A 26,748-nucleotide genomic window follows, 5' to 3' on the forward strand; every position below is an offset into this window, starting at 1 on the left:
CATGCCGCGGAGCGGCTGGGCCCGTGAGCCATGGCCGCTGAGCCTGCGCGTCCGGAGCCTGTGCTCCGCAACGGGAGAGGCCACAACACCGAGAGGCCCGCGTACCGCAAAAAAAAAAAAAAGAATGAACTAGAACTACAGCTACTGGTGTAGGAGGATTTCCAGAGGGCACTGTTGAATGAGAGATGATCCAGGAATGTAAAAACATTAACAGATGTTTGTGTATGATTTTGAGATCATGGGAAAATATGAAAGGATCTATACGAGATCATTAGCATGATTTCAGGTTGGGAGTCAGGGAGGATGATGTCACTGGTTAGGGGAATAAACAAAAGGTTAAGGGATAAACAAAACAAAGGAAAATTACACTAAAATGTATAATACAATATTTACCCATTTATATAAAACTGCCTATGAAAAGACACGTACTCTCGTGTGTAAAGAAATTCCTCATACATGTGTCCTTCCCTCCTTTAATTCTCTTGGCCTCATGCTCACTTTCATCCCCTATTTTCTTCACTCTTCCTCTCCGGTCATACAATTCAGATGAGAAAAACAGATAGATTCCAAATAAGAAGTAATACCTTATTGATCTGGCACCCTTAACTCTCCAGAACACAGTCTAGAACTACAAAGCAAAAAGAGATCTAATAGCCAAAAAGGATTATATATTCTTTACCCCCAAGGAAAGTGCTCTGAGCTAATTACTCTTATTTTATACAATTTTAATAAGCTTATTAAGCTCATGGTGGCAGACATGCCTGAAGGTGACCCCAGTGGTCCACCCCATGGCATGATCCCCTCCCCTGGCAAGTATGCTTGCTTCTAACCAAGAGAATATTGCAAAGGTGGTGGGATATCACACCTATGATTGTGTTTCATTATATGACTCTGTCTTAGCAGGCTAAAGAGAGAGATGCTCTCCTGCTGGCCTGGAAGAAGCAAAGTGCCATGTTGCAAATTGCCCGTGGAGAGGCCACAAGGCACAGGTCTGCGGCCAGCCTCCGGGCACTGAGGTGGCCTACAGAACTGGAGGGCAGCCCCAGCCAACAGCCAGGAAAGAACTTACATCCTTGGTCATCAGACCACAGGGAAATGAATTCTGCCAACAACCCGAACAAGGTTAGAAGAAATTCTTCCCCGACCAAGCTTTCAAATGAGAACACAGCCCAGTCCACACCTGACTGCACCCTTGTCAGATCCTGAGCAGAAGACCCAGCTCAGCTGTGCCTGGGCTCCTGGCCCACAGAAACCATGAGATATTAAATACATGTTGTTTCCCACCTCTAAATCTATTGTGATTTGTTATCATGAATCAAGTGAGAACTCATACACTCATCAAATTAAGAAATAAAAGGAGGAACTAAGGGTGAACTACAACTGTAAGAAATGACCATTAGGATGAAGAACAGCAGATATACACTAGCTAACGACTGTTTGGGGCTGTCCTGAGTTAGGGCGAAGGATCCTATAAGCATCCCCATCACAGCCAAGGGCCGCTATCTAATACCCCAGGGACCAGGAAGGAGGCGAGGAGATGGAGGGAACAGTGAACATTACAACTCTCAACTGTCACTGCAACAACCTATCAGATGGGTACTCTTACCATCCCCTGGAACAGAAGGTACCGTCCAAATCCTCTCATTAAGAGTCGACAGCACACTGCAGCACGAAACCTTTCCAGGGAAAATGGCTCGCCATGTGCACTGAAGTGGTACCCACAGACCCACCAAGCACAGGCGCTGTTTCCATTTTACAGGTGAGAAAGCAGAGGTTCCAAGGTCACATGCTCTGCCCAGTGTCTCCTCTAACCCCACAGCCCTCGCCCTTAGCACACCATGCTGCCTCCCTGGCCTCAGTCTCCTCCACCTGTAAAATGGGGAGAAGCACGAGGCTCCTCTCATGAGGAGCAGATGGGTTGACGCACAGACAGCATTTGGAAGAGCGCCTGGAAAGTGCTGAATCTCTTTCCTATTGCTCTTACTGCTCTCCAAACAATGAGGACAAAAAGAACAAAAGTTCAATTTCTGAATAGTAATAACTCCTGGGAAAATGGGTTAGTATACATCATTCTTCCAAGCATCCAGCCCTTTGCTTCACCCACAGGGGTCAAGGAGACTAGCTTTCTAACATTCCTATGAGGCATGCAAGAGAGGGGCTGTCTTCCCATAACAGAGACCAAACAACTGAGGCCTGAAATGGTTGAGCCACCTGCTCAGACGGACCCCTGTTTAGACCTAGAGGGTGACACGGGCCCACCCCAGAAACCCTCACATTCTAAGTTATTAACAGTTCAAAGGCTTTCAGCCAGCTGGCCAAGACCTCCCCTTTGTACCAGCCCAGGCCAAGAGCTATTTCTCATTCCAGAATCCCAGGCTAGTGGGATCCAAGAGACATAGCCCCCAGAAAACAGAGCTTCTCCTCAGAATGAAAATGAACACTTACCTGCAGAAGAGGCCTAGAGACGATATCTCTAGAGCCACAACCATGCAGTTCTAGACCCCTTAAACCTCATGAGAGACGAAGAAATCATCTCTAGGACACACCAGGGGGCCAGAGTTGCAGAAGACACAGAGCACCAAAGGTCAGTGGGAATGGGACTCCTTTTCCTCTGTTTCAAGCCAATTCAGTCCAGGACACAGGCATAAAGTAATGAACGTTTTAAATAACAAATAGCACACAAAACAGAACCAGACTGCCTCACAGATACAGAGAACAAATTAGTGGTTGCCCGTGGGGGGAGGGGGAGGGGCGAGATAGGGGAAGGGGATTAAGAGGTACAAACTACTAGGTATATAATAAACAAGTTACAGAGATGTAATGGACAGCACAGGGCATATAGCCAATCTTTTATAATAACTTCACGTGGAGTATAATCTATAAAAATACTGAATCGCTATATTGTACACCTGACCCTAACATAACACTGTAAATCAACTATACTTCGATAAAAAAATTAAAAAATAATGAATACCACCTTCACAGAGAGCCCCCCCAGGCATAATCTGACACAGACACCCAGCTAGGATTTCAGGAAGCATGAAAGCCAGTGAATCACCCTCAGCTCTGGGCTCCCCCATTCCCCATACACAGATCCACTGTCAAATAAAGGCTTTTGAAATGGGTCCCTGGGTAAAAAGTGCTTTACAGCTTAAGGTCTACACCACACGTCCCTGTACAGAAGCAGATATACAAAGAAGCTGCAAGGATGTTCACAACAGAATTGTTTATAAAGAGGGATAGAAGAAAAAAAAAAACAATAAATAAACAAATATATGGCAATCCTAAAAAAAAAAGGGGACAGGAAGCAGGACAAAGTGTCCAAAAACAGAAGATTGGTTAAGTTACATACATCTGGACATCAGAATCCTGTGCAGTCAGGAAAGATGCTTCGTGACCATTTTTTCCCATGAAAAGGTATTCCATATTTTAGGTTAAAATGTGAGTTTCAGGACTTCCCTGGTGGTGCAGTGGTTAAGAATCCGCCTGTCAATGCAGGGGACACGGGTTCGATCCTTGGCATGGGAAGATCCCACATGCCGCAGAGCAACTAAGCCCGTGCGCCACAACTACTGAGCCCACGCACCACAACTACTGAAGCCCGCTTGCCTAGAGCCCGTGCTCCACAACAAGAGAAGCCACCGCAAGGAGAAGACCGCGCACTGCAACAAAGAGTAGCCCCCACTTGCCGCAACTAGAGAAAGCCCACGCTCAGGAATGAAGACCCAACACAGACAAAAATAAAATTAAATTAAAAAATAAATTAATTAAAATATCCTTAAAAAAATGTGAGTTTCACTTTATGTCATCACCTACTTCCTGCCAAACAAAATACAGAGGAAAAGGTTCCAAAGGTCATAGACAGAGGCCTTACTGGGGTGATATGCAGGGAATGAGATTAAAGGGATTTTCTTTCTTTTGCTTATCTGCATTTCTTCATTTTTTCTTACTGTGAACAGATACTGCTTTGTACAGTTTAACAAAAAAGAAAGATGAAATAAGTAATTTAGCTTTTAAAACCAGGGAGTGCTTCCACCCATGGTTATCTCTTGCAATCCTCACAACCAGAAACAGACACAACGGCCCTTCACCGCTGGACCCCTAACCACCAAATCCGACCTGAACATCTGAGCCGTCTGCAGTGTTTCATGCTGTTTCCTCTCCTCTGTTCTTCCAAAACTCTTCTCCTCTGGCGGGGGATCCTAACTGAGGTCTCTTGGAGTCCAGGGATGGGCTTTGGGATGGAACAGGCACGTGCCCACTGAGTCGTACACCAAAGGTGTGTGTGTTGATAAAGTACATTTTCCTGGGGAAGACACTGAAAAAGTCATATTCTTTTTTTTTTTTTTTTTTTTGGCTGCACCACGTGGCTTGCAGGATCTTAGTTCAACCAGGGATCGAACCTGTGCCTCCTGCAGTGAAAGCGTGGAGTCCTAACCACTGGATCACCAGGGAAGTCCCAATATTCTTAAAGATGCCTGTGGCCCTGGGCAGTATGGCCCACTGAGCCAGGCCCTCCAGAACACCCTTCCACCCAGCTCCTCTTGTTCCATCAGGCTCCTCCTGGTGGTGGCCCATTTCCCAGAGCCCCCTTCTTTCTGTGTTTCCCATGACCTGTCCTCTGTCCTACCCTCCCACCTGCCAGACATGTGTCCTACAAGATTGCTGTTCTCTCATCTTGGGGTCTCCGACAAATCAAAGAAAGCTATGTGTCTTCCTGGGGGGAAACGTACGCATTGACTTTTATGATGGATCTAGGTTTGCACCCTCCTGAAGCCCAGCCAGGAGTGGCCCCTGTAGTATGTTGAATAGTGTCCCCCACAAAATGTATGTCCGCCCAGAACTTCAGAATATGACCTTATTTGGAAATACAGTAAGTCCCCTACATACGAACCTTCAAGTTGCGAACTTTCAAATATGCGAACGTGTGTCGCATGACCAATCACGTAAGTTAGTTCACGTGTCTGGCGTACATTGTCACAGGTGTGCATCCTCTACAAGTGGTTGTGCTTTTGTGTACTTTACCGTACAGTACTGTATAGAGTACAGGAGTACAGTATCTTTATTTCAAGCACAGGATATCCAGAAGCAAGCGTAAAAGCAGCTGTGATGTAGCTGGTACTGTACTGTACTTTTCAAGGTACTGTACTGTAAGATTAAAAATGTTGTCTTTATTTTTTGTGTTTGGTTTTTATGTATTATTTGTGTGAAAAGTATTATAAACCTATTACAGACAGTACTATACAGCTGATTGTGTCAGTTGGGTACCTAGGCTACCTTTGCTGGACTTACTCACTCTTGGAACGGAACTCGTTCGTATGTAGGGGACTTACTGTAGGGTCTTTGTAGATAGAATTAGCTAAGGATCTCGAGATGGAATTATCTCGAATTTCGGCTGGGCCCTAACTCCAATGGCTTGTAAGTTCCTGGTGTCCTTACAAGAGGAGGAGACACAGAGACACATGGGAAGGAGGCCGGGTGAGGATGGAGGCAGAGATTGGAGTGATGCTGCCACAGCTAAGGAATACCAGGGACCACCAGAAGCTGGAAGAGGATAGTGGCATCCTCCCATAGAGCCTATGCAGGGAACAAGGCCCTACCCACACCTTCATTTCAGTACAGCGATACTTATTTCAGATTGCTAGCCTCCAGGACTGTGAGAGAACATACTGCGGTTATTTTAAGCCACCAAGTTTGTGGTAACTTGCTAGGGCAGCCCAGAGAAACGGATACAGCCCCTCATCCCAGAGAGGCTACAGGCCCCAGTGTAGACCCTCCTTGGTGTAAGCCAGTAGTTCCCGAATCCGCACATGCAGGTCAGAGCCCCCTGGACACTCCCCATGTCTGCCTCTTTGTCCTTTAGCCTCAGGGTGCTCCCCACCCCCCCTGGGGAAGACACTGAAAAAGTCATATTCTTTTTTTTTTTTTTTTTTTTGGCTGCACCACGTGGCTTGCAGGATCTTAGTTCAACCAGGGATCGAACCTGTGCCTCCTGCAGTGAAAGCGTGGAGTCCTAACCACTGGATCACCAGGGAAGTCCCAATATTCTTAAAGATGCCTGTGGCCCTGGGCAGTATGGCCCACTGAGCCAGGCCCTCCAGAACACCCTTCCACCCAGCTCCTCTTGTTCCATCAGGCTCCTCCTGGTGGTGGCCCATTTCCCAGAGCCCCCTTCTTTCTGTGTTTCCCATGACCTGTCCTCTGTCCTACCCTCCCACCTGCCAGACATGTGTCCTACAAGATTGCTGTTCTCTCATCTTGGGGTCTCCGACAAATCAAAGAAAGCTATGTGTCTTCCTGGGGGGAAACGTACGCATTGACTTTTATGATGGATCTAGGTTTGCACCCTCCTGAAGCCCAGCCAGGAGTGGCCCCTGTAGTATGTTGAATAGTGTCCCCCACAAAATGTATGTCCGCCCAGAACTTCAGAATATGACCTTATTTGGAAATACAGTAAGTCCCCTACATACGAACCTTCAAGTTGCGAACTTTCAAATATGCGAACGTGTGTCGCATGACCAATCACGTAAGTTAGTTCACGTGTCTGGCGTACATTGTCACAGGTGTGCATCCTCTACAAGTGGTTGTGCTTTTGTGTACTTTACCGTACAGTACTGTATAGAGTACAGGAGTACAGTATCTTTATTTCAAGCACAGGATATCCAGAAGCAAGCGTAAAAGCAGCTGTGATGTAGCTGGTACTGTACTGTACTTTTCAAGGTACTGTACTGTAAGATTAAAAATGTTGTCTTTATTTTTTGTGTTTGGTTTTTATGTATTATTTGTGTGAAAAGTATTATAAACCTATTACAGACAGTACTATACAGCTGATTGTGTCAGTTGGGTACCTAGGCTACCTTTGCTGGACTTACTCACTCTTGGAACGGAACTCGTTCGTATGTAGGGGACTTACTGTAGGGTCTTTGTAGATAGAATTAGCTAAGGATCTCGAGATGGAATTATCTCGAATTTCGGCTGGGCCCTAACTCCAATGGCTTGTAAGTTCCTGGTGTCCTTACAAGAGGAGGAGACACAGAGACACATGGGAAGGAGGCCGGGTGAGGATGGAGGCAGAGATTGGAGTGATGCTGCCACAGCTAAGGAATACCAGGGACCACCAGAAGCTGGAAGAGGATAGTGGCATCCTCCCATAGAGCCTATGCAGGGAGCAAGGCCCTACCCACACCTTCATTTCAGTACAGCGATACTTATTTCAGATTGCTAGCCTCCAGGACTGTGAGAGAACATACTGCGGTTATTTTAAGCCACCAAGTTTGTGGCAACTTGCTAGGGCAGCCCAGAGAAACGGATACAGCCCCTCATCCCAGAGAGGCTACAGGCCCCAGTGTAGACCCTCCTTGGTGTAAGCCAGTAGTTCCCGAATCCGCACATGCAGGTCAGAGCCCCCTGGACACTCCCCATGTCTGCCTCTTTGTCCTTTAGCCTCAGGGTGCTCCCCACCCCCCCCCAACCCCCGCCTCTGCCCTTCTCCAATGTTCCGCTTCAGTACTGGTTCCATCCAACCAGACTCTGAAGCCAGCACCCTCAGCCACAACTCACACCCTCCCCTCCTCTCCCACTCTTTGTCCTTTAGCCTCAGGGTGCTCCCCACCCCCCGCCCCAACCCCCGCCTCTGCCCTTCTCCAATGTTCCGCTTCAGTACTGGTTCCATCCAACCAGACTCTGAAGCCAGCACCCTCAGCCACAACTCACACCCTCCCCTCCTCTCCCACATCCTATTAATAAAACAAAGTAAAATTAAATTACTTCTAACACACCCCCAGTCTGCTTTCAAGAGGGCCGGATGGTTTGAAATTCTAATTTGCTTTCCAAGGTCTTAAAATAATTTCACAAGAGCCCCAGCGACTCCACCCCCATCCCTGCCTGCATCACACAGCAGGATTAGACAGCAGGACTCCAGGCTACAGCGTCAGAAGAGTAAGGAGGAAAGGACAGTGTCTGGACAACGGGAGGACTGAGAACAGTTCCTCGCCCCTCTGCAGACTCCACGTGCTGCCTCGGGTGAGACCCCGCCCGCTCTGGACCTCAGTTCTCCCGTCTATACTGTGACGTGGGAGGCATTCCAAGTCTGCCCAGGCTAATGCCACTTCTTGGCTACTGCCAGTCATGAAACCAGAGGCTCTAACCCGTTTTGGATTCATGGACTATGATAAGAGCGCTTAGTGCTCATCCAGATCCAGGTCCCCGTTCCCAGGCACGTGGAAGAAATTTCCCAGCCCTGCTTGGGGCCGAGAGACCAGTTCTGGCCTGTGAAATGTAAGCAGGAGTGATCACTTCTGGAAGAAGGTATTTAAAAGGCACTGGGCCATCTCCATATGCTGCCCCTTTCGCAGTGACCACGGAGGCCCCATGTTGAAATGGCGGAGCCAAGGTCCACCCTGGATCTCTGAGTTACATTGTGGAAGGGAGCCATCCTGGAGAGCCACCCAACTCGTCTCAGACTTTGCATTGGCAAGAGCCAGACTTGGCTGCTTAAGCCACAGAGATTTCAGGCCACATTTATTAATGCAGCATAGCCTGGCCTAGCCTGACTAACACAGGTACTATTTCCTTTTAAGGATCTGATGATGAGGAATCTGGGCAAAAAGAAAAAGGGGCTTTCCCAAATTCACACACTGAAGGCAGTCGTACCCAGACAGCGAGGCAAAAAATTGAACGGGCAAGGGGGTGGGTGGTGGGAGTCTTGGATTGCCTCTAACTCAAGCTCGGCACACGGTGCAGGGCAGAGGTCAGAGACAGCTGTCCACAGGGGTCCGCTCAAGCTGAGTGTTAAAGGAGGTGAGAAGAGGCAGAGGAAGGAAAGATCCAAAAGAGGAATCAGCGGGTGCAAATACCCAGAGAAGAAACCAAACACGGAGCTGCAAATTATCGAGTGTGGCGAGAATCTCAGGGGTGTGCAGGGAAATGAGGGCTGGAGAAGCAAAGGCAAGAGCACCGGCAGGGGAGGAGGTGACCAGAGGCTTTTCCATGAGCCTGGCCCACCTCCAAGCACAACCAGCCCTGGGGAGAGGTGGGCCTGCAGACGGGGCTGTCCTCACCCAGAAGAGGCCTGTCATCAGTCTCTCTATTATCTCCCCACCGGCCACTCAACTCTGGCACTTCGTCAGCAGCCCCCCTGCCACCTCATCCACACACAACAGGAATGTGTAGTCAATGACCGGGAGAGCGGGCTCCCGGGACGCACCACCACTGCTGGGTTCAATCTGCAGACACACCCCGCCTGACAGTAATCAGACCCGGGGTGTGCCCAGGACAGCCCACTTCTGCTCTTAGAGCAGAAAAGGCCCTTAGATCTCTAGTCATCCCCCTTCCTTGTAACAGAGAAGAAAGATGGGCACAGAGTGGGGAAGCAACTTGCCTAAAGCCAGACAGCAAATCCATGGCACAGCTTGGGGCCTAGCATGCAGACTGGGCCCCCAGCACGCTGTTCTTTCTTTTACTACTCCACTTCTTAAGATCCCAGGGTCCTTGGGATTTATGTTTCACCAGAAACTGGCCCTTCTCTGATTCTGCAGCCACTCCCAACAATACATCTTCAGGGTATCAGTTCTAGTTTGTATGCAGGGAGGAGGGGAAAGATGCTCCAGGGTCTCTGTGGGAAGAACTGAGCTTGGGCACCTTCATGGGTCCTGGCAGAAACCCCAGCCCTGTGCTCCTCCCCACCCCCACCCCCCGGAGGCTGAAAGGCATTCTGGGGCATGGCCCAAGAGATGCTTCAGCCTCGCAGCCGCTCTGCCCCATGAGACTCCACTGAGGAAAAAGCAAGCCCTTTGCACCAAGACTAGAAGAATCTCAAGGCTTGAATAATCACTTCCTGTTCCCCCCAAAATGTGTGCTGGCTGTTGGCAGAACACATGCTATTGGATAATCACATATCCCAGGATAGAGCAATTCCCAACTGTTCCCCAAATCCAGAACTTGTCTCCCATTCAGCCCTCAAAGCAGCCGATGGGCACACTCCACCCACGATTCCAGCTTTCAGAGCACACGGCACGACAAGAGAGGAAAAGGCAAGAGGCAAGGTCCCTAGCCCCAGATGGCAGGTTCTAGCACACGATCCACCGCTCTGCTCCCTCGCAGTCGTGGCAGACATCACTAATCAATCATGGGATTCTTTCCCACTAAGCACAGCCTGGAATCTCTCCACAGCCCATCCCAGTTAGCAACAGCCATCTATCAGAGCTGGCGCACTAGACGAAAGCCACTTTCCACACATGCTATCGCCGGCCAAGGACCTCAGATACGAGGGCTGCCTTCCACCTCTGGGCACGCATTTGTCTGATGCCGCGAGTAAAAGAACCAGGACACACTGAGAAGTGGGAATGATGCATGCTTGGGGCCCCGGGATAAGGAATTTCAAGTGGCACTCTGCCGAGCACGAGGTGATGAGCACACAGAAGTCACGGGCGGGGGAAGATGGCGCTTCCATGATGTAAGCCACCAGTTAGTGCTCTGGAGAGGCCATGAGGTTCCTTGAGAACCAGGACATAGAATCTCAGCCTTCCTGAAGGGTCTGACCTGACACAACACATACATTACTTGCATTTTTCAGGAGATGGGCTTGCTCTGCTGTGGTTAGGTTACTGGCTTAGAAACAGGAAATAAAAATAGGGACAAATAGGCCCCTTTGGAAGGGAAAATGTGAAAAGTGAGGTCACCCTAGGGATTGGTGCTAGAACCAGTCTTATTTAAAATGCTTAGAAGTGCGCCGGGCAAAAGAACGTGCACAAGATTGCCAAGACTGCAGATGGCGTCGCCTGCCCGCGAGGGGAGATGAGGCCATCGGACCACGTGGCAAAGAGAAGGAAGAAGCGGGGAGCGGAAAGGAAGCCAAGATGGGGACTGCAAGAAAGCTGACATCCACACTCCCAGGAGGCTGCAGGGAGCCTCCCTCCCAACTCCTAGAACTGCCCCTGCACGAGGGGGAGGATGAAAGGCCCAGAACAGGAGCAAGGCAAGCTCAGGACCAACACAGAAGTTCTCATTGCCCGCTCCAGGCACTGAGCCACTCAGACTCATCGGCCCCAGCGGGCTGACACAGGATCTGGCTCAAATCCATGGCCTTTGCCATCTGCTAGGTCCTGCGCAGCGCCTCCCAATGAGGACAGTTCTTGCCAGAGCCGGTGCAAAGGGCCAGGTGAAGGCTGCTTGGGCAGGTCCTATCCTGCCCAGGACCATCCTGCTGCTCTCATCACAAGCCTCTGTCCATAGCTCTAAAGCCTTCTATGGCTCCCTGTGGCCCTCAGCGGCAGGTCACGAGACATGGATGGGGAGAAGAGTCTAAAGGGTGCAAATCCTGTCCTTGTCACTTCCCGCCTGTGTGACCTTGGCCAGTGGTCCCGCCATCCTGCCCCTCTGGCACCTCCATGGTGCAGATAATGACAGCTCCTCCAAGAGTGGAAGACAAGAGACAATGTGTGCCTATGCCCCAAAGATACTCAAGGGGTCGCTGTCATTGTTATCAGTCTGTACAAGGCCTTCTATGATTTTTCTTCTCCAGCCTCCCATCCAACATGCCCCCCAACCCTCAGAGATGAACAGCAGGCATGTGGAACTTTCTGCAGTCTCTCAAAATGCCATACTCATATCACTGTGCCCTTCTGCCCGCAATGACCTTCCCCCCACCACACCTTAGACTCCCAAGTAATGGCTCTGCTTCCAGTCCTTTCACTGAGTGACGCCTCCTCCAGGAAGCTCTCCCTGACTCTTCCAGGTAGACCAAGCACTTCCCCATACTGTCCCAGGAGCCCCTGTCCTAGCTCTAAGACCACCTCCCCATCCCATGCTGGCTTCACTAGCCCTGGTCTGTCCACCCCACCAGACAGAGACATCTGAGGGAGGTGAGGGTTATGAGGGAAGACAGGAGAAGCCCCAAGGAGCTCCAAGAGAGAAGTGCTCACACATAAACAGGGAGTGCGGTTAAGTCAGGCCAAGAGACAAAGAGTGCATCTTTGAGTTGAATCAGGTTGAGGACTGAAGTGGTTGTTAGTGTTAGCTGTCACCAGTCACAGGTGACCTTGGAAGGGGGCTGCAGCCTTTTTGACGGTCCACCCTGGTCCAGGCCCACAATGGTTTCCTTTCGGTGTCACCTTTGGGTACACCTGAGCTTTCAATGCTGATGGCACAGCCCTAGCCGGCTGGCCCGCCTGGCCTCTGGCACCTTCCATCCGCTTCTCTCTACAACCTCTTGCCTCCCCAGCCCGCTGCTGGTTAATGAGCTTCTTGGCCACTCCCATCCCCAAAGGTACCTCTCTTTCCTCCATTTCCAGGCAGAGCTAACTCAGCTTCCAGAAGCCCATCAGCGGGGTGGGCAGGGGGCAGCCTCTGCAGGCCCCTCCCAGGACCCTCGTCCCTGCCCCCACCCAGCTGGACACCTTGGGCTCCAGACTTACAGCCTGATGTCAGCCCTGGGCTGACTGGGTGAACTTGGGCCAACCCCTCCCCTACCTCCCTCAGTTTCTCTCCCTGCATTCTGAGAGAGTCAGAGTTGATTCTGCTCTGATCTCCTAAGTCCTTCCCACGGAGCCAGCAGGCCCCACCCTCCCTGAACTTTGGGGAGGAAGCATTTCCCAGGAACCTCTAGGCCTCTCCCCTCACCCTCAGTCTCCTGGGCCAGCCTCCCGCATACGAACCAGGTAAAAGAAGATGGCTAGAGGCCATGTCAAAGAGAAGGCAGAGCCTGACAACCAACTAGGTGGGAGGGGACACCTGTCGCCAGAGACTGGACAATGACACTGGTACAAGTCTTCCAGGAGGTGTTCCTCAGCCTCCTTCTAGCTGCCCTGGAGATTAACTGCCTCTGTCACCACCCAGAGTCTGGTGCCCCAGCTGTTGTCAAAGCAGGGAGAGCTCTGACCTCATCCCCCTTGCTCCCTGCACTCCGGGATCCCGGGCCCCCTTCTGTTCTTTGAACACTCTAGGTGTGTGCCCACCTCAGGACCTTTGCACTTGCTGTTCCTTCTGCTGGAACCCCCTTCCCCCAGACAGCTGCACAGCTTGCTCTTTCACCACTTTGGAGTCTCTACTCAGATGGTACCTTTTCAGTGGGTCTTCTCTGGCCCCTGGGGAGTTAAAATTACAAGTTTCCCAAAATACTCTCCAGAATCCCTGTCTCCATTCCCTGCTTTATCTTCCCATTACACTTACCATCATCCGACATACTGTAAGCTCCAAACGAGCAGGGGTGTTTGTCTGATATTTACTGAGCACCTACTATGTACCAGGAGCTGTGTCTGGCCCTGAAGACAGAGCAGTGGATGAGACAGCCCACACCCCCACCTTGGTGCTGACATTTGAGCCGGTAATGAACCAAGATGCCCAACAGAGCCGAAAGTAAGGGCACCATAGCTCCTCAGCTGGCAGAAGAGTGTCCCCCGTTTGCAAAAAGGGGGAAATGCAAGACCAGGACCAAACGTAGGAAGCAATGATTTGTAAGGCTGCTGAGCCCTTGGGCACAAAAGCCCACTGGAGCCAAATGAGCCCAGACTTGGGGTTCAGAAAACGCCGAGCTTTAGTTCTGATCTGCCGTCTGCAGCATGCACTTCGGACTGTGCTTGTCTGTGAAAGGGAATGAAGAGACACCTCTAGGGTCACTGCGAGAACCGACCCCCATCTCCAACTGCTCCCAATGTGCCAGGCATCACACAGTCACAACCCCACCACATCCTCATGATCACCCTGCAAAACTGGCATAACCATCTAGCAAACGGAAGCTCAGAAACCCTGTCAACCTCCCAATAACCAGCATCTAGTCAGCATGGGCCAAGCACTGTTCAAACACTTTGCATTGTTATCCCGTTTAATCCTCTCATAACCCCGTGAAAGAGATCTTCTAACTATCTCCATTTTACAGACAGGGAAAGTCGGGCACAGAGAGGTCAAGAATGGCGCCCAAAGTCACACAGCTGATGGGAGAGCGGAAATTTGAGTGCTTGCAGTCCTATCTCTTCTCTACCAGGCAAGACCACCCCCTACATAACATAAACTAGGACACAACCTGGCACGCTAGAAAAGCTCACTCCAGATACAAAACTGCTAGACTTTCAAGCACAATAAATATATACGTGTGAGTGGGGTTTAGCTACCTCCTTTATTTGGCCATTTCTGAAACAGCCAGCATTTATCCACACTTGCTCTGCGCTAAGAAAGTGCTTCCCGTGCATTCTCACTTCACTGTCATTGCTGAGTCCTCTCGTTTCACACAAGAGGGACCAGAGAGGTTAGACCACCTGCCTGAGCTCACACATCAAGGTGTGGTGAGCAGCAAACCCCAGCTCCAGACTCCCAGCCCAGTGCTATCCTGACTTCGGGTTGAGGGGCAGGTGCTGGCAGGCACTCAGCTGGTGGCTGCTTGAACTAAGAAGAGATCTGCTTCTCCTAAACACAGAAAACAAGCCCCTAATCCTTGTTATTAATGTAAATAATATTCCGGCAAAGAAAGCAAGCTCTCTGCCTCCCCAAGGGGCTTCGGGGGATTACGTGTACAGAGTCTGCCGCGGCAAGGACAATAACCAGTAGACTCTTATTAAAACTCCAATAATGCTGGTGTGATTGCGGCTTCGATAAGCGCACTCCTGTGGGTGGGAGGGTCAACGACATTAGGAAAATGTAATTAGACTAATAAATTCTGGGCAATCCTTTTGTGTTTTTTTCCCCCTTTGCTCCAAGGAGGAGCCACTTACCAGACCTCATTACCCATGCGGAGGCCCCACTGTGGGCTCTGCTGCAAAGGAAGGTGGATTCTTAGACCACCTGGGTCTGACCAGAGAAAAATCCCTTGGCCCCCAGAGCTCTGGCCAAACGGCAGAGGCTCCAGCGAGCTGGGAATGCATGAGTGAGATCAGATTTAGTAGAGGACCCGGTGTGGGGCCTTGAGATCAGAGAGACCAGCTGCTGGGGGGTCAGAAAGGGGACAGACGTTAGGGGAGGGGCAACCTCACTCAAGTCCCAGAGGCCTGAAATGCGGAGCATGAGCCCACCTTCTGGGGTGAGGCACAACTTACAAGGAAGTCCCTATTTAAAAGACCCTGCCACGCCTCCCAACTCCTGACTTGTCAAAGTACCCTCAAATCTGCTAGAGCACTTGTTCTGAAAATGCAAATCTGTTCCAACACAATCCCTGTATTAGGGGACAGTTTGAGCATCATGCAAATTTCACGTTTGCTTCCAAGAGAGTTCATCCACAAGAAACACTACGTGAACAGAATGCCCTGCCCGGCTGATCTGAGCCAGGTAGGAAGACACAGACAGGACACACCTCTCTAGACAGTGGGCGCATCCACACCTGGGGCTACAACTTCATCCAATTTCCCATAACCTTCCTCCTACCACTTCCCAGGGCAACCTCATGCCCTCCCCACTATTTCCCTTCAGCCAATTTTGTATTTGTTTCTCTCCTTCCTCTTGCCTTTTTCTCTCTTTCTCTCTTTTTTTTCTTCCTCTTGCACACTGGGTGGCAGGTGTGGGAACCGGGCGGGCGGCCAGCAGGTAGAATGGCACACACTCCCACAAGCAAACTTCAGGTCTCCTTCAAGATGAAGTGCCATACTTACTTTAGTATTTATGTATTTCTTAACCTTCAACATGGATAAAACTCGGCTACCATTTTATGTGGTTTCTATTTTTTTAATGTGCTTGAGTGTTGCGCTCTTAACCCCATTTTCCCATAAACCCTGTGGTTTTTATTGTGCGATTTTGCAAAGCACGATGATTCTGAGGCACAAGTAAAGGGCTGTTACAGCAGAAGTGGCAGTTCTTCTCATGCACAAAACCATCCTTTGAGGCAAGAGCAGTGATGGGGATCACGTCCCCATCACACAGGAGGGAACATAAAGCCCAGGGTGAGTCAAGACACACCAATCTCCTAATAACTTCATGCTGGCCTCAGTCTTGGGTTTTTATGTTTATTGCTCACCTATTCTGTGCCCGATGAAGGCAAGAGAGCCAAGTGAGAACAGGCTTCAGAGTTAGAATTCTTGGGTTCAAATCCCAGGCTCTACTGCTCAGCTTTGTGAGCTCGAGCAAGGTATTTATATGACCTGTCTGTGCCTCGGTTTTCTCATCTATAAAATGGGAATAGCTCAGAGAGTTTGTGAGGATTACAAAATTAATCAATGTAGGAGAACACTGACTCTTTTATCCTTTACACAGTTACTTAGATCAATGTCTGGACCATCGTAACCACCCCCAGAAAGCTGGCTACTCTCATTATCAGGGCTTACTCTATACCCTGTGGACTCCAGTGCCAGCCAAAAGGTGGAAGGAGGTAGGGATACTGGGTCGGCAGATGCAGGCTTTTGCTGTCAGACCCAGGTTCAAAACCCGACTCTCCCACTTTCTCCTCCGTGGCCCCAGACAGGTGACTGGGCTCTCAGCCTTGGTTTGTTCATTCATATAATGGGGTTAAAACTGCAGGCTCCTCATGGGGCAACTGTGAAGATTCACGGAGTCCCCCATGTGAATCGCTCCTGCGGGGGGCCCAGACCCTGAAGCCGGTGACTCTCCCAGCCCAACATCCCCACCTGCTGTCACCGTTGGATCACACGGGCGGTTACGATGCCCCAGACTTGGCCTCACCTCCCTGCAGACCCAGAGACGTTTGGGCTGGGCTGGAGTCACTCCATCCCTAACACCCATCCCTGCCCTGAAGATGCCAGCACCACAAGGTCAGGAGAGGATTCTGATACAGCCAACTGCTGGTGGACAGGCCATGTCCCAAAGGACAGCTCCTCCCTGACCCTCCCAGGACACCCCAGCAGCCTGGGACCAATGGCTGGGACTAGGGTGGCCACGAGAGCACAGCTTGAATCCCTACTGTCTGTCAGATGCTGACGTTTTACATGCAATAACTCATTTCAGCCTTGCAACTGCTTTGTCAAGGAGATGATATACTTCCACTTTACAGATGGGGAAACTGAGGCTCAGAGAAGGTCACAAAGGTAGGAAGCAGCAGAGCTGGGGTCTGAACCAGGTCCAGGACCACAGTCTGTGTGTTTCCACCACACCACGCCTCCCCGCCTAGCTGGCGGGTCCGGCCAAGTGGCCAGCTTGTCCTCTTATCCCCCACTCCCCCACCTGTTAAAGAGGGGTAATGCCGGACCCATACACGTCGCTGGATTATTCAAGAAGCAAGAGGGGAAGGGGCTTTGTGAATTAGGAAAGGGGACCGTGGAAGAGCAGGAATCTCCTCCCCCACTCCCCCCACCGGCCAGAGCTGCAGGAACCCAGCTCGGACCCCGGCACCTCAGCATCCATTCACGCAGTGAGCCAGCCTCCCCCGCAGCAGCATGTTGGGGAACCTGGCTTCTGCTTGAGCACTTCCAGTGGCAGTCTTACTGCGCCCTACTTTAGGTACCTCAAGCTGCTGCTAGAGGTCTCAGAGCCAAAAATCCGTCAGTCCCAGAGGACACCCCTACTGGACTATCAGAGCAAACTCCACCTTCCCTTCCTGAGTGCAGTCACTACGTACCCTCTCTTCCCCACCCAAGTCACCTCTTTCTGGGCCAGATATTTTACTGCCTTCAACCCACCCTCCTAGGATGAAAAGAATAATGAAGGAGATAAAGGTAATTTCAGTGACTAACACTTAACGAACATATAATAGGCATTATTTTATATCAGGAGCCAGCAAACTATGGCTCATGGGTCAAATCCAGCTGCCTGTCTGTTTTTATATGTATGGCCTGTGAGCCAAGAATGGTTTTTGCATGTTTAAACGGTTGGGAAAAAAATCAGAAAAAGAGGACTCATTTGTGAAGCATGAAAAGTATATGAAATTCAAATTCCAGTGCCTACAAGAATAAAGTTTTATTGGAACACAGCCCAATCCATCATTTACATATTGGCTACGGCTGCTTTCAAGTTACTACAGCAGAGTTGAGTTTGGCAGAGATTCTAAGGCCCAAAAAGCCTCAAATGTTTACTATCTAGAACCTTTACAGGAACAGTTTGCCAACTCCTATTCTAGATGCTTTACGTGTATCATCTCAACCCTCAGCATAACCTACAAGGAGGGTACTATTATGATCTTCACTTTACAGACAAGGAAGCGGAAGCTCAGAGATGTTAAGGAAATTGCCCAAATCCCATGGCGGTGGAATCAGGAATCGAACCCAGACAATTTGATTCCAATATCTGTGTCTTATCCACTCCCTTATTCTTCCTGTCAGAGCCCAGGGCTGACAACTATCATACACCACAGCTCCAGCGGAGCCGTCTGCTTCCCCTGCCTACAGGCCCGCTTGGCTTCACCGTGCATGGTGGGAATGACCAGAATACCTGGTCAGCTCATTGGTCACTATGACCCCCAGATCCTCTTCTACTCGTAGTGGCTCTTTTAAATGGGCCTATAAACCCATTGCTCTCTGGATACTAAAAAAAAAAAAAAAAAAAATTGATCCACAAGTACCCCCCTCCAGACTAGCGACAGCAGCAGATGTGATAAAGTCAGTAGATCTAGCCAGAGGGCTCTAAAACTTTATGAGAGCCAACAAATCTTGCTCTTGGGCTGCCCACTGGCTTCAAATAAACCTGTCCTGCCCACAATCTCACAGGGGTAGAAAGGAGAAGTCCCTGAGACTGCTGTCCAGGTTATGGAAATCTCAAGGCCTCCCTCCCCGCTTTTTTCTCTCTGTGAATATACCATTAGGGGAGAAAGCAGCATACTCTGTTGCCATAGAAACTAGGCTAGGCTACATCTGCATCAGGAAGGATTAAAGATAGATGTTAGAGGCGGAAGTAATCCAGGGGGAAAGGTCCAGGCACACAAACTCCTAATCTGTGATTCAAGTTTCTCAAAGAGGTTTCTGCCCCATTATTAACTCTGAGCTTACATGCACATTATAAACCACAGAGGTCATCAATAAATACAAATCAATATATCTGGAAGGCAAATATTTGATTTTTATTTATATGCATATTAAATGGAGCCACATCTCAGCCGGGTAGAAGAAACCCAAACAATCCAGCCCAGGCACTGCAAGCCAGCAACCCACAGGCCAGCAGCAAACCATGTAGCTGCTCTTACTGGCTTCCACACTCTTCCCCCAAATTTCTAATTAAGTTGCTAACATTTAAAATTTGAAATATTTTCAAGCACAATTCAGAGTTCTGGCTTTTTTTGAAAAGAATCTGAAGATCGGGCAATAGCAACCCTACATAGTAGCAACCGGTTGGCCCTGACCGGGGGCTGTCCCTGCAGGCAGGCACGTGCCTGCCAGTCCCCTAAGTCTCCAGCACCCTCTTCTCTCCCACACCTGGCCCATTTCACACCTTGTGTCTCCTGGAGAATCCCTGTAGGTTTTTGAATTTGTGATACCCCACCCGAGTACCAGCACCCCCATTTTACCGGTAGAAACGCTTAGGCCTACGGAGGAAGAACATCGTGCCTAAAATGCGACAGCAGATTCATGACAGAGCTGGTCTCCCAACAACCAGGGCAGGACTCAGCTCAGACCTGTCTGGAAGGAAAGTTCAGAGGCTGGGCTAATATCTGTCAGCTACGAACGTGTCTAAGGTAAAAATTAGATTTTTCTGCTGACTCCATTTTTGCCAGCTTCGTTCCAGCTCTTTTCAGGGAGAAGGGAGCGAGGAGGGAAAGCTCTGCAGAGACAAGGAGAAAGTCTCCTCGGACCCTCCCCAGCCCCCCTGCCTTCGGCCACCCTTGCCTGCCCATGGCCACACTCAATGCTGTCTAGGAATACTAGAAGAAAAGGAAGAAAAGGCTGGAGGAAAAAGAATGGGGGTCCATAGCCCAGGACAGCTGGCCAGGCTGCCCCTGTCTTCACAGCTGATGATTGTGTAGCACAGATGAGTAGAGAACATCAGCCAGCCCTGGGCTCAAATCCCCTTTCTGTTATTTGCTCGCTGTGTGATCTTGGCCAAGTCACTTAACCTCTCTGAGCCCGTGTCTCTTCACCTGCATAGTGGGGGTAATAGCAGCCCTATCGGGTAGGGTTGCTACACAGGTTAGATAAGGTCTAACAAAGCACTTGGTAGAGTGTCAGGCACACAGTAGGTCCTCCACAAAGCAGTGTATTCCAATACTACTCAAAATGTGCTTCCACCCCAGCCAGACACAGTCACCCTCCCCCGCCTGGTGTTCCGTTCCATCCTCAGCCAGCAGCTCCAGCTGCACGCCCCACTCCCTACCAGTGAGTGAATCACCAGCTGGTCTCCGCCTCCACTAAAACCAGCAGGCACATCCCAGCCTCCAGCCTCTGTGACTTTGCCCAAGCGGTAAGCCTCACTCAGAGCACCGTTCCCCACCCTTCCCCCTCCTACTCAAGAACACCCAGAGCCACAGTTTCCACAACCTCCCCCAGACCCAGAAACCTCTGTCCACTCTGACCTCTGCTCCTCCATTCGCTTGGAGGAATTTGGTCCTATTCTCTAATATTCCATATGGTGACACCCTCTGCCTTTAGCATCCTGAAGGTCCAGGATGCAGCTCACACATCTCTGAGATCCTCTGAGGGGACATTAGGTATCTGCAGCAGCCAAGCACTCGTCCCCTCTTCTTTTGATACCAGCACCCCCAAATCCCTGTCCAGGACTGATCCTCACTTCCAAAATGCAGTCTGGGCGGGACACTGATCACGAAGTCCTAAACACCCCCAAGCCGAGACTGGTCATACGACCAAAGCCCTTTCTTTGGTCGTATGACCAAAGAAGTTAGATCCTTCTCTCCCAGGACATGGAAGTACATCCTGTGCAGTGCTTAAAAGCTGGGGCCGCCCATCCTGGTGGGGTCCCAGAGGCCTTTGAAAGCTCTTGCTAAGAGACCACCTAGAGCTACCTGGGCTCTTGGTCTTTTTAAGCCAGTCCTTCAGCTCAGCCTCAGATCCCAAGAGCTTCCTTCTGATCAATTCCTTTTCTGCTGCTGTTTGCAGAGCCTGCTCTTTGCAAAAAAGAGAACTGACATTCTCTAGACTCCCCATCACATACGTGCTCACATACGCCTCCCAGAACCAAACCCCCAGACACCCAGTCCCATCAGAGAGGCTCATAGGTACCACTTCCGTGTGGCCAAAGAGGCCAAAACCCTCACGCTTTCAGGGAAAAAGCCAAGCAGCTTAACTCCTCCCCTGTGTCAGCAAACAGAATCCAAGTGCACTGAGAAGCCAAGTGGGGGTGATAACTCTTGCTTGAAAAAAATAAAGGTAACAATAAGATGTACCTGAGCAGATTACATATAAACCAGATATTTCTGCAGATGCCAAAAATAAGAATTGAGGACCTAAGTAGGACAAACACAGCATGCACGGATCTTCAATGTCCAAAGCGCAAAGGGCTTACAATGCGCTGAGAGACCAAAGGACAAGACAGCCCAGCGGGCACAAAAGAGCAGCACCCAGAGGCCCTGGGCATAGATGCAGCCAAACTTACCCTTCCAGGAGTGCAGAGAAGGTCTTAGCCATGAGGGAAGGATGCTTAGAAGTCAGCCAGTTGAGGAAAGGGGAGAGGAGAGATTTCTAAGATCCTTAGAACCACCGTGGTCTAAGCAGCCAGGACCGTCTCTCCCCTGTATCACGGCAACAGCCTCCACACTGTCCCCTCTGCCGCTGCCTCACCCTACAGCCTGTCCTCAACAGTGGGAGTCAGATCGCATTCCCCTGCTCAAACCTCACCACCACCACCACCCAGCATCTCTCCACTCTAATCTTTCTGACCTCACCTCCTCCCACCTCCCTGCAGGTCCCTGAGCATGCTTCACACAGCCTGACCACAGGGCCTTTGCACATGATGCTCCCTCCGCCTGAGACCTCCTCCCTATCATATTCTCACGGCCCACCTCTTGCTTCCCTCGGGTCTCTAACCCACCCCTAACTCTCTACCTAAGGTCTCCCCTCTCTCATCACTCTGTCTCCTTCCTAATTCATCTTTATCCACAGCTCTCCCACCCTGAAACTGCATTATCTGTCTGCTTGTGGTTTGTCTCCCCCAACTGGAATGGGAGCTCTGTGGGGGCAGGAACCTTGTTTTGCTCAGGACTGAATCCCTAACACCTAGAACAACACTTGGCCCACAACAGGCACCCATAAACAATGGATGAATGTGAATGAATGAATGAATGAATGAAGTCCCTGAAGAAAAACTAGAGTACATCCAGGAAGGCTGACTTTCTGCACAGCTCACAAGGCAGGATGGTTAGAAGCTTGGCCCTGGGGACTGCCTGGGCTCCAACCCTGGCTCTATCACCTCCTGGCTGCCTGCCCTCGGGTCAGCACGCCCTCTCTGGGTTACAGCTCCCTCATCTCTAAACTGGGTATTATAACAGCCCCTACCCTGGTGGGCTGGGAAGATGAAACGTGTTACATATACAAGGCAAAGCGGATGGTGCCTGGGGTGAGCCATGAGCGCTCAAGGTTATGAGTTTTGCTTTTACATTATTGCTCTTCAAGTGTCCGCTGGGTGGTAGAATCATCAGGAAGTCCTCTCTAAGAGGGCCTCTGAGCAGGAGGGATGGGAGACAGCAGGAGAGCACATGACCTGGGGGCAGGAGACCCAGGCTGGAGCCAGGCCATGCCACTCACACGCCGTGCAATTTAGGGGGACAGACAACTTCTCTGCCCGACACGTCAGGGCCAAGCACCCCTCCTAGCTCACTGGGCTGCCACGAGCCGCCAAACTGGACCAGCCATGTGAACACAACATGGGGGGGACAGTGAATCAATGCGTCCCACCCTTCAGTCATGATTCTATTCACACAGCAACCACGAAGTCAAAAAGCCAGAGTTCAGGGCTTCCCTGGTGGCACAGTGGTTGAGAGTCTGCCTGCCGAGGCAGGGGACACGGGTTCGTGCCCCGGTCCGGGAGGATCCCCCATGCCGCGGAGCAGCTAGGCCCGTGAGCCATGGCCGCTGAGCCTGCGCGTCCGGAGCCCGTGCTCCGCAACGGGAGAGGCCACAACAGTGAGAGGCCCGCGTACCGCAAAAAAAAAAAAAAAAAAAAAGCCAGAGTTCAAAGGTGACGATGCTTCCAACACACGCCACGAAACCCTAACTCCCTCTGGAGATGTCGGCAGTGTTTTCAAAGCCTCAATTACAAGGGCAGGGGGTGTCGCCGCTCCTTACGTTTCAGTCACAATATCAGCCAAGAGCTGAGGGTGATGCAGGGGAAATTATAGTAATTACTTCGCAGGAGGGCTGGCTGCGTGAACTTCGGCTGATCTAAAACTTGGGGTGAAATTTAACTCCCTGGAAGCTAGGGTCGGGTACACTGGGGCAACCTCTGCCTCGCATCAGGGTACCCGGGAAACGATACCAATGTCATTTAATGAACTCACAGCTCTCGTCAAGCCAAGCGGCAGCAAAGTGTAGTGGTTAGGAACCCAGATGTCAAGTCAGATCAGCTGGCTGTGCCCTCCCTGTGCCCACTGTGAGGCAGATGCTGTCCTCAGAGACCTTATCTCCCAGGGCAGTCGTGACAGCACATTCCTACATGCTATGGAGGAAGCAAGGAGGCTGATGTCTATGCACTTGGCCCAGGGGTCAGGGCAGACCCCTCTGAAGAGGCAAAACCGAAGCTGAGCCCTAAAGGATTGTGAGGAGCCAGCCACAGAGAGGGGCCTGGGCATGCTCCCTCCCTTCCCTAGGCCTCAGTTTCTTCATCTGTCAAATGGGTATAAATATCATGCCTACTTCACGGGGTTATGATGAGGGTCTGATGAGTTAACAGACACAAAGCACTGAGCACAGGGTCTGGTCCATAGGGTTCAGGAAGAGGTTGTGGTTTGGCGGCAAGGAGGGGGCTGTCCTGTCTGGTGAACTGTGAGACCCACTCTGTGCCGGACCCAGTCCAGCCACCGGGACACAGTGGTGAACTAAAGCAGATTAAAAATCCCAGCCCCCAGAGACCAGGATGGGAGGAAGGCTACCCCACCACGCAGTACCCCACCAGTGGAGCCCTGGGTTCACTGTCCCTTTTCACGGGAGCTTCCAGCTCATCCCATCTCGCCACCAACTCTGGATCCCAATGGCACCCCTCCCCCATCCCCTCTGGCTGAACTCCCAAATGCTGCACAGTTGCCCACTGAGAGCTGTGTGTCCCCGGTCCCTGAATCAAGGTCTCAGTCATGATCCCCTAGGGAGCTTGTGACAAAATACAGATCCCAGGGCCCCTCCCCAGGCAAGGCATTCTTTGGATCTGAGGAAGACCAAGACTTCATTCTGATGCCTGGTGACCACACACAAAGCCACATGCCCATCATCTCTCCTCAGCCCTGAGTCCCCAGGGCCTGGCACACAGGAGGTGCTCAGCAGAGAAGATGGAGGGTGTTTAACCAGATCAAAGCCTCCCCCTCCCCCGCCAGGGCACCAAAGGCCCATCACACAAGACACGAGGGGCGACCTGCTCTGTACCTGGCTAAGTGGAAGGCAGGGGAGGGACAGGCAACCTGGGCACAGAAATGCCTTCTTCTGAGCCACCATTCCTTATCCTGGGAAGGGAACTCCATCTCCTCCAAGTTTGGAGAATTCAAGGCTCAGAGGATTTTGATCTCAGACATACTCCAATCCAGCCCCTCACACACCTGAGAAGGATCTCCTCTGTCCCACCTGGACAATGGCCATCGGCCCCTGCCTGAATACCCCCCAGTGATGGGACGCTCACCACCTCACTAGAAAACCCATCACACAGGTAGGCTGGTCTACTGCTAGAAAGTTCTTGCTTTAGAAGCCAGTCCTGCCCTTTGACTCCACAGATTAAGGCTGCCCCTTGTTTCATCCAACTGAAGGGAAGTCACGGGAAACCTGCTAAGGACTGGAAAGAGGGCCACGGGTGGCAGGCTCCGCAGGCATTGACCTGGGTCTAAGGCCCAGGGTCACCACTCACCAGAGGTGAGACCTTGGGCAAGTGACCCCTCCAAGTTTCAGCTTCCTGGTCTGTAAAACGGGAGAAATAACAGCATGCCCATTATTACGTAAGGTTGTTGTGAGGACTGAATAAAATAAGGCTTGCTGGGTGCCTAGCTCAGAAGCGTTCCAGGAATTTTGCAATGACAAGGGAGGCGTAGGGAGTAGGCAGATCACAGGGCCTTGAAAGCTGGGCAAAGAGGCTGGATTTATCCCCAGCACAGCCTTGAGGGCCTCCCTCTGTTTCCCTCCTGGAGAGCGGGTGGCTGGACAAGGCACAAATAAATGACCACGCCCTAGAAGGGACCAGAGTTTGGCAGTCCCAGCGCGCGCGGCTCAGGCCACCAGGTGGATTCTGACATTTGCTGCCCGCCTGCGCCCCCCACCGCCGGGACACAAGGCCCAGAGTCAAGCGCCAGCTCGGGCTGCAGGCAGGGGCGCAGGGAGCAGCACAGAGGCTGCCGCCCTCTCCGCAGGAAGCTAAGTGGGAGCCAGACCGAGAGATGCTGCCGGTCTATTAACATGTTGGTTTCTGCATGAACTCCCACAGGGAGCCAGGCGGGCAGAGTTGGAGGAGTGAGGGCCTCGAGACAAGTAGAGTTTTTTGAAAGAAATATTCAGCTGTTAAAACCCAGGCTCTCGGGCCAGGCTGCGGCTGCATACCAAGTGGGCCTGGCGGATTGTCAGCAGCGCGTGGGTGAGGCGAGGAGGAGGAGGAGGAGGCTGGAAGGGACCTAGGCATCGGGGGGGGGGGGGGCCACGGAGGGGGCCCAGGAGGCTGGGCCACTGTGGTCACAAGGGTACCCAGGCTCGATCAAGCCTGCCTATCAGAATCTTGTAATGTTCCTGTCCACACCCATCAGAGCAGTGGAAAGAAACAATGTGAGACAAGGAAGGAAACTCCCAATTTTCAGGCTGACTTCATACCAGTCCCCCAGCCTTGCCCCAGATTCTCATACTGAGAGCCGACTATGGGCCCAGCAATACTGACATTTGGGGCCAGAGAAGTCTCTGTCGTGGGGGGAGGGGCAGCCTGTGCAGTGTAGGATATTTATTAGCATCCCTGGCATCTACCCACTAGATGTCAGCAGCACCCACTGCCCCCAAGTTATGACAACCAAAAGTCCCCTGGGGGACAAAAAAATGCCCCCATGTCAAAGACTACTGGGCTAGAGAGAGAAAAGCAGTTTAAAAGCAAGCTTGATCTCACTGCTTCCCTGTTTCAAACCTTCCCTGGCACCCATGACCCTTGGCATGGAATCCAAGCTCCGTGGCCTGACATTCAAGGCCTACGTGACCTGGCTCTTCTACGTCAATGCTCACCATTCCCTGCCTCACACTTGACCCTCCAGCAACAACAAAGCACAGGTCTTCCCTGCCCAGAAGCCCTCTTGCCTCCTGGCCTGTCCTTCCAACCCTCTTGTCTGCCTGCCTCCTGTCTGTTCGCGTTTAAAGATTCCATTCGGGTGTAACCTCCTCCAGGAAGCCTTCCCTGCTACTCCCCACCCCCCGGGGGAAGTAGCACACTCTCTGTGCTCCCACACCCCATATCTAACTCCATCGTAGCACTCACCTAAGCATTTTGTGGGCAGGACCATGCTGTGGTCAGCTGCTTGCCCAGGACAGCCTTCACCCTCAGGGAACTTGCAACAGAATGAGCGTTCTCTGCCTCCTACTGAAAGGTGTCCCACTCTTTCCTTTGGTCATAAAGGGAAATCCAGAGCTGGAGGGGACGCTGATAAACTTCAGGGGGACCCAGACTCTCAGGGGAAGACAGAGGGACCTTAGGGGAGGAGGACCAAGGACCACACCCAAGGCCAGCCCCCCGGGCAGAGGAACTAGCCAGAGGCTTGTGCACACATCAAGGGGCACAGAA

General features: G+C 51.3%; 2 protein-coding genes across 2 annotated transcripts in view; both read right to left on the reverse strand.

Annotated features, from left to right (window-relative positions):
• The window catches only part of ACTL8 (actin like 8), a 100,103-nt gene that overhangs the window by 51,387 nt on the left and 21,968 nt on the right, over positions 1–26,748 (reverse strand). The window lies entirely within an intron of this gene.
• Positions 25,497–26,748, reverse strand: part of ARHGEF10L (Rho guanine nucleotide exchange factor 10 like) — a 63,862-nt gene continuing 62,610 nt past the window's right edge. The window contains exon 5 of the mRNA XM_055082354.1: positions 25,497–25,606. Within this exon, the coding sequence (XP_054938329.1) occupies positions 25,497–25,606 (110 nt within the window). The remainder of the gene's footprint in view (positions 25,607–26,748) is intronic.

This window comes from Physeter macrocephalus, chromosome 3 (assembly GCF_002837175.3).
Source record: "Physeter macrocephalus isolate SW-GA chromosome 3, ASM283717v5, whole genome shotgun sequence".
In the NCBI taxonomy this organism is placed as follows: domain Eukaryota; kingdom Metazoa; phylum Chordata; class Mammalia; order Artiodactyla; family Physeteridae; genus Physeter; species Physeter macrocephalus.